This window comes from Gordionus sp. m RMFG-2023, chromosome 4 (genome assembly GCF_954871325.1).
Source record: "Gordionus sp. m RMFG-2023 chromosome 4, tfGorSpeb1-WG-v2, whole genome shotgun sequence".
Classification (NCBI taxonomy): Eukaryota; Metazoa; Nematomorpha; class Gordioida; order Chordodea; family Parachordodidae; genus Gordionus; species Gordionus sp. m RMFG-2023.
Window position 1 is genome coordinate 4,936,598 of NC_088778.1, and position 12,047 is coordinate 4,948,644.

At 28.4% G+C, this 12,047-nt stretch overlaps 1 protein-coding gene across 1 annotated transcript; it reads right to left on the bottom strand.

Annotated features, from left to right (window-relative positions):
- Nucleotides 1–1,948: 1,948 nt before the first annotated feature.
- LOC135928142 (uncharacterized) lies at nucleotides 1,949–7,767 on the bottom strand. The gene is made up of 9 exons (XM_065464506.1): nucleotides 7,660–7,767; nucleotides 6,008–6,332; nucleotides 4,293–4,633; nucleotides 4,118–4,228; nucleotides 3,450–4,071; nucleotides 3,137–3,249; nucleotides 2,764–2,907; nucleotides 2,570–2,709; nucleotides 1,949–2,235 (listed from the first exon to the last, which is right to left on the bottom strand). Exons 1-9 carry the CDS (start codon nucleotides 7,760–7,762, stop codon nucleotides 2,074–2,076), a joined length of 2,061 nt encoding a protein of 686 aa, XP_065320578.1. The 5' UTR covers nucleotides 7,763–7,767; the 3' UTR covers nucleotides 1,949–2,073.
- Between the last annotated feature and the right edge of the window lie 4,280 nt (nucleotides 7,768–12,047).

Genomic DNA, 12,047 nt, shown 5'->3' on the forward strand with positions numbered 1-12,047 from the left:
ATCGTAAAAAAAAATCAATTTTTATGCAAAAAAATAACTAATTGCAATTTATGAGTGAGCACTTTAAAATTTTTCATTGCTCCTAGCCATGGTGATATTTGGTATACTATAATGAATGATCAAGTAAATTATTTCCCCTAAATATAGTCATTTATGGGCAATATTTATGACTAATTTGTAACTCATTAAATATTTTTATAATCCTTTCTTGTTGTAAAAACATGAAATAATATAGCATTTAAGCAAGTTCCCATGAAAATAGCTCTCAGGAAAAATCCCCAGGGAAAAAATTTAAAAAATAATTCCTCAATTTTTTGAGATTCTTAAAAATAAATTAATTTTGTTTTAGAATATATAGGAAAATAGCCGGAAAAAAAATTTCTCTCTAAGTATTCCCGGAAAAAAAATTTCTCCTAATATTTCCCAGAAAAAGAATCATTCATAAATATTAATATAAAAAATAATTCCCAAATAAAATTGTTAAACAATAAAAAGATAGTTTAAAGTTATACTTAATCAAATTTTTAAAATATTATCAATTAACGCTAAACCAACGCGGAGGCGTAACTAAGGATAGGACCAACACCCATCGCAAATTCCCCCCCCCCTCTTGTCAAAATGAATTTAATATATCACCATAAAGAAGAAAGAAAAATTAGTAAAATTTATATCGTTTTTAATTAACGGCTGATTAAAATTTTTTTTATAAAAAAAAAGTGAAAACGCAAAATTATTTTTTTTTATAAAAATCTAATATAGCCAAAGGCCTATGACCTAAAGACCTCCAATAAAATTCATAGGGAAACTCACTCATCATAACTCCCCCCCCCCCATCACTATATAAACGTTATGGCCTTCTCTCAAACTCAGTGTAGGTAAAAATTAAGCAAAACAATTATAATGCTTAACTATATCATACCTTCAACCTAAATTACCTGCCCTGCCCCCCCCCTCCAATTTAAAGCATTTAGATGCCGGCTACTTTTTTTAAAAAATATTACCGATTGCTACCTTTTATTTCATTTTAAGACTATTTTGGTAATATTATAAAAATTTAATTATATATTTTGGCAGCTTTACCCATTAGCACTCCAACCGTTGAAAGAGAATTTTTCCGTTTTAACAAGAATAAGAACATACTTGAGAAGTTCTGTTGTTAAATGGATGATCGATTATAGCCATAAACCTTGAGATTTCTTCAAAATATTAACAATTTAAAAAATAGTCTCAAATCGAGCCGCGTAACAACATTATTGATAAGTACTACCTGGAATGGGTGTGGTCCTTCTTAGGATTGATTGACACCAAGCACTAATGAAATCATAGAAAAATTGGCTCAATCACAAAGAATATTGAATTTCACATTATAAATTTTTAATATACTTCTTAATTGTATTTTTTACCATATATTTTTTTTTACATGTTTATATACATGCGTATGCAATAATTCTTACGAATATTTTTGTGGATTAATCTAATTTTTTTTAAAAAATATAATTTAAATTTATATATCATACTTTCAAGTACTCTAAATATTATATAATTTTTTTTTTTTGCAAAGTTCTTTTTCGAGACATTTATTTTGTAATGATTCATATGCCGATTATATATATCTAATACAATTAGCAATAATTTATATTCGAATTTGTGTAATGGAAATTATCGATATTTTATAATACCTAATTAAATTACTGAAACTTAAAATATTCTTAAATAACTCTCAGCAGAATCATTCCAAAATAAAAAAATTTAATTACCCCCTCCCACTCCCCTCCTCCTTAGCGAATTCCTGCATAAGCGCCTGATAATTTATCTATACATCAATACTCATATTTTACTTTACTAATTAAATATAATTCTACCTCTAATTCTTGTAACCTTAAAAGTCATACCCAAAACACAATTATTCGTAAATAAAAGTTATTTTTTCGATTGGTTTACTATTTATAAAATAAAAAATTCAGACTATACTATACAATAATAATAAATGAAAAATTTTATAATCATAAAAATCTAATGGCAATATTTTTAAATGGCCTAAAATTTTTTTTTTTTTTAAAACGTAACGGAATTTTATTGATTCATTTTATCTTTTATCCAGTTCACGAAGGTGATCAATCTCGTGTAAACACCGGGCTTCATAGGTTTTCCGCAGTCTATGCCCCATGAAACAATTCCCGTCGCGTACCATACATCATCGTCTCCTAGACACTCCAATGGCCCACCGCTATCTCCCTTTTTTTAATTTTAAAATTTTAATTAAAAAGCGAGGAAGGATTGATAGATCGAGAACGTGTTAGGCAATAGAGAATAAATGCAGCGAGCCGCAACTGGTCTCTCCCAATCTTTCTGCTTGTGAGATTCGGGTGGGGGGGGGGGGGGTGGAACATATATATTTATTATAATCTTTCTTTCGACCTATTTTTTATAATCGGGTCTCGTATCCGTCCAAATGACAATTTAAGATTGAGGACCGAATCGGACTGACCCGGTCTAAGTCGGATATCGGATAAATGGGAAATTTTTAATAAAAATATAAATTTGTTTTAAAAAAATGTAATCAATTTACAGAGCATGCGTCGACCAATTCGCCCCCAGCGCACAGCATATTTTCTGTTACGCGATCGTTCAACCAATCGGGCTGATTGCATTCGTAGTTGGGAATAATGGGCACGGCAATTTCATTTAAAACGTATTCTTTACCAGCACCTTTTTTTTTTTAAAAAACATAAAATAATGGGCTATTCGTTATCATTCATATACCTTTAGTTGTTCCATACCCCGTGACTTGACAGAATAGATCTTTGGTGGGTTTAATTTTAGGTAGGCATATAGGCGAGATGTATTCGTTGAAGACAACGGGTTCGTTTAGATGAAGCAACGCGACGTCGCTATCAAATCTTTTAACTAATCATTTGCGTTTGTATAATTAATGGTTGATAACAGAGTTTTTTAAAAAAATGCTCTTCAAAATAAAATAAAAATCCTCAAAACGAAATTTTTGATCAAATTTGAAAGATTCAAATTTTATTAATCTTCAAAAGATTTTTTGCTCATATACAATTTTTTCGGAGGAAAAAAAAATTTTTTCTTATACATTAGCGAATATTAGTTGTTTTTTTTTAAATTAAATAACTTTTGTTGAAATAAAGATGTCTAAACAGCTTAACGACTCTTCGAATTTGCTCGGTTTTGTCTGTTCCGTTTTTGTTAAGGGTTCCGAGATGAACAGTGAGTTCGTGAATATTCCTTATATGTTATATTAAAAAAATTAAATATGCAAATCAGAATTTACTGGTGACAAAATATTAATGTTTATTTATAAATTATATTATCTTATAAATTCTAACTAATGTTAATTTATTTTAAAGCATGTTTTCTTAAAAATTTGAACAAATTAATAAGAGGAAAAATATTCACATTCTATAATTATTTTTTTATTTACTTACACTCTCAAAAAACAATGGGCCGCCGATACCACATGTCTGTCACTGATCAAAAAGCCTCCGCATATGTGTTCCCCTCTCCATCTTATGCTAGTCTGCCAGGGCCAAGCTCCTGCCAAGGAAACTGTTCCGCCAAAGATTCTAGATTCAATTTTCTTTTTATTGCTATCCTCGTCTTCGAGAGTGGACCTCTTCATCAATCTTCCAAAAACCTCTTCATAACCATCTTCCATATAGGGAGTATATTCTTCTTCGGTATAAGGGTATTCAGTTTGATAGTCATCCCAATAAGGAGTTGAAGGGGTAATATATAATTTCGGAAATGGTTTCTTACGTCTTCTACCTCCCATGAAACGTGAATGAGGTTTAAGATATCTATTTCTATTATATTTTTCCTTATTTCGAGAACTGTAGAATGGCTTGATTCTTTGATTGGCGGGAATAAGCCTAGCGTTTTTTCCCGTGGAAAATGGCTCTTTAGTAATAGTTTTATTGATGGTTACCCTACCACATATACCAGAATAGATATCGTCAAAAGATGGGGTGAGAGTGACTGACGTCGTCGCTTTGGTCGTCCACCAAGTAGAAGTTTTGGTAGTTTGAGATGGAAGTTCATACGTTATTCCTTTTTATAAATATTTTATAGAAAAAGGTCGGATTAAATTTTTAACTTTTAGTAGTTTTTGTCACGATATCTTCGATACTAGAATCAGTAAGTTTGACTCTAGCGATGGGTGTGCGTACAATGCTTGGAGTGGTCACTAAATCTTCCGCGATGTAATCTGCGAAGAAAGAAATAAAATAGATATACATTATAACTAGGAATTTGTAAAAGCAACTATAAACCAGTTGAGGCAAAGGAGCATTCATTCAGTTTGAATGAGATATAGTAATAACTTCCCATTACATTGTAAGTGTTTCCATATTCCCTCCAGTCTCGTACACCCAGGTTTGACCTAGAATACTCATCCCCACTTGATAACATAATTATCTTTTCAATGATAAAAGGTCTGGAAAATTCTGCAAGGAAAGGAAGTCCGCATTTACCGCAACCTGTGATAATTCGCCCCAGTTTTCCGTAGCATCTTACCCTAGAATTTCCATCAAACACAACACTGGTGTACCCAGGGGGTCTTACATAAGAGTCAATGCACAATTTGTAAGATTGAGATAGGTCATTTAAATATCTGTTGTATTAAGCAAATGAATATAATTTTTTATATAAGGAATAATTTTTTGCCATTCCTATAATTCCATTCAAAATGAACAGCGATTATGAAAAATTATTACATATAAAATATAAGTGTATATATATAATACATTGTCATTTTTAAGTATACATAACCCTAATATATATAAAATTATGAAAGTTGAACCTTTATTATATTTACATAAATATCCATCCACTATGCTTTATATTAGACATTTTGTGTTAATTATATACTGTATGTTTTGCAGATTTGTTTAGTTACTTTTTAAAACTTATCTAAGCCTATATAGATACAAATACATTTTCCCAAAATATATTCGATACCGATACATAATTATCGATACATTTACGAAACTTTTGGAATTATTTTAAATTTAAATTATTTTCATCATATTGTCCTGCTTCTTGTAACTATCAATATATTCGCTCCTTTTAGTTCACTCTATTATCAGGGAGTTAAATCCAGAACTTGAAATATGGGTGTAGCTTATAATAGATTATATTGATTTTCAGCTTCATCTTCATAAAGTTTAGAGATTACAATAAGCATATGATTATTTTATTCACCCGAAGCTTCATATTCGTTTCTTATTTCATTTTTATACCACTGGAACATGTATTAATGCATTAAAGATTTTTTTAAAGTTAACTCCATTGACCGTTATTGTCTTGGATATTATGCTCTTGAATACAAAAATTTGCTATCTTATTCAAATGTATATCTCCCCTTTAATTCCCCCCATGGGTTAACCAAATTCAAATTGGTAAAGAAAAAAATTATGGACAACATAAGTAACTGCATTGTTTGTAACTGGCATTAATAAATTGAAATCAAATTAACAATTTAAATATTATTAAATTTATATATAAATCTGTGTCCTAAATATATATAAAAAACTACTCAAAAGTTTTAAGAATTGCATAACTTTCGTGAGTAATGAAAAATACGAAACATGACCCGAATCTTCCTTAAATTTTCAAAAGTATTGTTAAATTCTCCGAAATATTAAAAATGTTTGCTGTGAATGATTTATTAATTCCATATTTTATTTTTATTTATTTGATATTTCTCGCAAAAACTTGATAAATTACAAAATTTTAATGATAAAATTATTAAATTTTTTTCTTAAAACTTTTAAAGAATCACCGAGTTTTAATTTATTATATTTAGGACATAGTCTAAAATATTATAGATAAAAAGTTTCGGAAAAATATTTATCGGGACAAGTCTATGGATACGTTAAAATTGCTAAAATATTGCTAATTACCGTTGGATATAAAAGTACCGGATACACTATCGTCGATACAAATATACTACTATATAAACATATATTTATTTTGTATACTTTACCTTACGATTATGTAAGAAGGATTATAGGTACGCGCGGCGTTAAAGTCTAATCGTAGATCTGTTTGAATGGTTGGAATGGTATCACTTAATTTTACTCCTAAATCGAAAACCAGTTTAGGTATCAAGTTCAATTCAAAGTTTCTATCCTTCTCATTCACATAATCCCATATCTTAGAAGCCCTGCCTCCGAATTTTAATATGATTGACCCGTCGTTTTTATCTATGGCATAATAGCCGCGCAAAGTTTTGCTAGTGTCCGGCAAATAGAAATTGTACCATCCTTCGTTACAGTTGCAAGGGAGGCTTCCGATTCGTAATGGATAGACTTAATTAAAGATTTTTTAAAGAATTGTGTTTTTTTAAAAAAATGTATAAATTAAAATTAATTTGGAATAGCTCGATCCAACCCCGGTTCATGGTTATTTACTTATTACTGCGCTTTTACCAACTTTTAACTTTATTGATGAATGATAGAAATTCGTTTCTTACTGAATCAGGCGTCATAACTATGTAGATATGTTTAAAAAAGCGACCACCCTATTAAGATTTTAGCCAAAATAATATTATTGCTTGGAGATTTATCCTCATAGATGGTAGAAAGGTTTGGACTTCTATTTGCCAAATCCCAGGGGTTACATCATATTGTTTTGGCTAACATCTTAATAGTGTCATTTTTTTAAAATCGATCCGAATCTGACTTTTTAACTGCAAAAATTTGCTTTCCAGCCTCATTCCATTTCCGGAAAAATTCTTTAAAAAATCTATAGATAATTTCCTTATGAAATTACCTTGAAAATCACTAAACTTCAAATCTAAAAAGTTTTGAAAAAAAAATAAACATTGTACAAAGATATTAACTTTAAGTAATATACCATTTTTTTTAAAATATATTAATAATTTGATTTTCAAATCATTTGTCTCCAAAGTATGAATCAATGTTTCAAATTATATTTTGTGGAGAAACTGTTAAAAGATTTCTGTTTCAAAACTTAAGTGAAAAAGACTAAAAAATTGCCATTATTTGTTCGTTATTACGTAAATATTTATAATTGATTAATTTTTATCACCAAGGCCATTTAGTTAAAATATATATACTCAATTCTATACTTATTTGATAAGTACATATACATAGGCATTGTAAAAGGTTCGGAAATTCTTCTGTTTTGGTAAACATTTTAAGATAATAAAAATTTTAACCCAGCCCTCTATGTATTCTCTAAGAAAAAAAATGTAAATTTAACATTATAAATCGCAAAAAAATAACTAAAAAATTTAAATAATTCCTAAATATAAAATTTTTTAAGAATAAAAAAAGCATTTTAAATATTCAAAAAAAAAATAGAGTTGAAAACCTAAAATTATTTATAAAAATAATGTAACTTAGCCAAAGAGCCCTCCAATCAAATTTATGAGGGAATCGAACCTAGTAGTGCCTGCCCTTAGCAAAATCCACCTCGCCCCTATGTTATTATAAGATCATTACTAGTATAAAATTATTAATTCAGGAGATTCAATTTCTTTTCTCAAAGATTTTAAATCCTATATTATATTTATTCCGATGATTAATATTTTTTTTTTTTTAAAATGTCAAAATTGCTATATATATATTTTAAATAATATTAATATTTATTAAATTTATTTGTTTTTTTAACCTTTGTTGCATTCCTTTTGTGCCAAAATAAGAGGCCATATAATAATTTGAATTAAAATATTAAAAATTATTCGAAAATTATAAAAAATACTATTAAAAATCATTAAAAAAAAATTATTTAAAATAAATAAATATTATTTTTAAAAAATCACAAACTATTATGGACAATCATTTGTGTTCAAAATAGCCCGAAGCACTAATTATATAATGGCCACTTGTAGTTGTTTATTTGTTTTTAATTGCAAAGAGCAAATATTTTATTGTAAGGTTTTAATACCTCATAAAATGTTAGTTAATGAAAATAAAACTAAATTAAAGAAAAATTAATTATCAGATAATATATATAAAATAAATGATTTTAATCAGTTAAAATCTTTAGTAATGGCGAAACTAATCAATTCAATAAGGAAATGAAACTCTTTATAATTATATACTTTCGTCAACATGTAATGCTTTATTTGTTCAAAAATACAGTGACCCCTATAACTAGGGTGTCTACCACTTTTTGGAGGCCGATCCGATATTCCAGATATTAAATTGATATCGGCCGATAACCGATCCGATATCATATCTAATTTTGTATTCTGTAAAGATACCAATGGTTTTAATTTTTAATATTTTTTATTAGTTATAACATCTACAATTTTACTATACCATAACATATGTCATTTAAATATATTATAAATGATCAGTTATAGTTTATAGTGGGTGGGGTTACAAAGAAACTCCTTCCTAAAATTTGAAAAGGGGGTACTATTTTTTTGAAAATATACACTCCCCCTATCATCGTGGGGGTTTAAATTTTAATTTCATTTATTGTGAAGAATAGTTGGGTAATGCCTAAATGTCGGCTAATTCGGCTCGATCTTCAAGCGCCAGCCGGAGAAAATTCGTTAATTTTCCTTCAAATTTGAGCTGCTATCTTTTTAAGAAAGACCCCGAGGCCAAAGTGATAGTTTTCGGCTAGAAAATTGGTTTCGCCCAATTTTTATCCGGCTAAAAATTATAGTAATTACTAAACTATGCATTGTGAAGGCATAGATAAATGACAGAGTATCAATCACGATATTATTGTGGAGTCTTGACAGACATATATGATATCTAATTATGAAAGATTTGCCCCATAACAAAATATCGATATTAAAAATATCCAATATTCCCCCAAAAAATGTGTTAATAACAATAATAACTCGATCATAGGAATGATAATAAGATGTCGTGGTTATTTGATTACTCTTAGCCTAGTCTTCTGGGGGAACCACCCAACAAGAAAGCCAAAATGATAGTTTTTATAAAACTTATTGTAGATTCTAACCCTGTTCTCAAATTATATATACAAGAAAAATATTACGAATAAAAAGGGAAATAAAAAAACTAATTGAATTAAAATGCTAACTAAATTCCAATCTTTAATAGTATAGATATATTGAAAATGGTTATAAAAAGCATAAACCGGTTGAAAGATTGTACGATGAGCGGTTTTGATATTTATAAAAAAAGATGATATGCAAACTTAGTTCGCTATTATGGTGTTTCAAACATGAATAGAAGGATCAATAGAGTCCATGCCTTGATTAGAGATGAGGCCTCCAAGTTCAGCTTTTATTTGGTACTATTGTCAATCAATTAAATTTAATCATTGTTTGATTATGCCAATCGATAAAGGAACTAAAAAATGTTTTAGGGATCTTAGAAGAGATTCACGTGTATTTCAATGGTGTTAAGAAATAGATATGCAGTACTTGCATCTCAAAGTGACCTACCGACAAAATCCGAATAATTTTTTTACTGGGTAATATTTTCTTATTTGTTTAGATTTAAAATGTTTGTTTTCTATATCTATCTGGCCTTTTTTCCTACTTTATGATGCCTTGTTGAGGGTTTGACTTGCTGAATTTAAAGGATTCTGAAGATCTTGCCACTTCCTTCTACCATAGCTTGTGCTATAGTTTTTGGGATAGGCAAATTTTATTTTATTTTGTCACCTTGTGTTTTTGGATAAAATAATGTTGATAGCAAGCTTGGTTTGTATAAAATTGAACAAACCATGTCAAGGGATATAGGGTTTGCAAATCAGAAAAAGATTGCTTTAATTGAAAAATATAATTTAAATTATTGTCTTGTATAATTTTTAAATCTCATTAGATAATGACACTGAATTTTTGAATGTTTTTTCAAAGGCCGAAAATTTTATGGAGAGGAGAAATCTACCTTTGGATTTTGAAAGTTCTAGGCTTCAATCATTAAAATCCAAAAAGGAAAGATGTATATTTTAATTCTTAAATATAATATTTTATTTTAGTATTAAATTTGATTTGAATATAATTCAGCCAAATATTGGATCTTGTTTTATCTTAAATTTAATTTTTTACAAAAATCTGCAAAAAAAAACTATTAAATTATAAATTTTAAAATAATTAAAAAAATAATTACATTTGCATTAAACAGGTAAATATTCTTTCTTTCTTTCCTTTCTTTCTTTCTTTCTTTCTTTCTTTCTTTCTTTCTTTCTTTCTTTCTTTCTTTCTTTCTTTCTTTCTTTCTTTCTTTCTTTCTTTCTTTCTTTCTTTCTTTCTTTCTTTCTTTCTTTCTTTCTTTCTTTCTTTCTTTCTTTCTTTCTTTCTTTCTTTCTTTCTTTCTTTCTTTCTTTCTTTCTTTCTTTCTTTCTTTCTTTCTTTCTTTCTTTCTTTCTTTCTTTCTTTCTTTCTTTCTTTCTTTCTTTCTTTCTTTCTTTCTTTCTTTCTTTCTTTCTTTCTTTCTTTCTTTCTTTCTTTCTTTCTTTCTTTCTTTCTTTCTTTCTTTCTTTCTTTCTTTCTTTCTTTCTTTCTTTCTTTCTTTCTTTCTTTCTTTATTCTTTAAATATTTTCCCAAACTATTATAATGTGATTGCATTAATTAACCAAAACTTTTATATTTTGTTTATTATAGCTCACTAACTATTAATTCTACAGTATCCGGGTTAAAGATTTTGGACGGCAAAATTAATAGACTGCAAAATGACTTATAGTAATTGTTCCTCACTTTCCTCTTCTGATTTCGCTAATTTTGTGCAGTCATTACCGATTGCGCACTAAACAATGGCGTATGTTTTAAAATGTTCTTAGTTATTTTAGATAGCAATTTGCCATATTTTAACTTCAATAAGGATTGATTCCCCCGATATCCAAGATAAAGATTAATTTGAAAAGGATTAAAAAACAGCATAGTTTTGATTATGCTTCTAAGGTGGATTCCCCCAACTCCACCAACATTTTTGGAAATTTTGTTCAAAATGATAAAAAAAATATAAATGTTCATTGCATATTCTTTAGCTAAACCCTGATGCTTCTCCTCTATTTTTACAAGTCATATCAAAGTTGGAATATAATCAATTATAATAGACGATATTAATCTATGAACATAAACCCGGCCAGAAGACCGAGCAAGGGGGGGGGGTATGGGGTAGTGATTCAAAAACGTTCCATTTGACCCTAATTTTTATGCGGTATATTCCCCAAGCCCCCATATTTCGATAATAGATGCCCATATCTTTGTGCCATCTATCAGCAAAATCTTCAGGCTTGCGCGATATTTTTCTGGATAAAATGAGTAAACTGTTTTTAAAAATCGACTCAAGTGGAGCGAATTTGCCTCACTAGCATGGGAGAAGAAGCCCACCCCTCCCCCATTCGTTTTGACAAACCTAACAATATCCCTGAGTTAGATCTTATTTTGAATTTTTTTTGAAAAAAAATCTACAAATATTACATTCTCTTGATATTATTTAAGTGATTAAATTTGTTCTATAATTTCATTAACCTGAAAAGTGAAAAGAAAATATTGATTTTGCAGGACCAAAAAAAAGATTTCAAGGTTATGATTGCTTTTATTTTTATATTTATATCCAAAATTTTGTATAAATTTAATTCTTTTTTTGTGACTTGCATTAGATGACAAAATCTTACATATTAAGTCGGTGAGGAAATTTAATATTAGATGGTGGTATATTATAATTAATTTATTTTTATAAGAAAAATGTTAATTATACACATGTTAAATTTTGCCTGAAATTAGTTTAACTTTGACACCCCCTCAAGTCACATACGCTTGATTACAAATAGTTAATCCTAAGATGTGGATTTTAAAAAAAAAAATTTTTTCTCTATAAACATAATTAATAAATATACATATTGGAGTATGAATAACAATTACGCGTCCAATATTACCATAATAGTGAGCATATTTTCAACGTGGCCGAGAGAATAAAATGTCAAAATTGTGGTCTAAAAAAATATACAGAAAAATAAAGACCTGGGATTTAATAAGTTTGGAATAGTCAGGATTGGATCTATTTCGAAAGTATTATATTCTATATATATTTTTTAAAATAATAATCTTGTACAACATGTA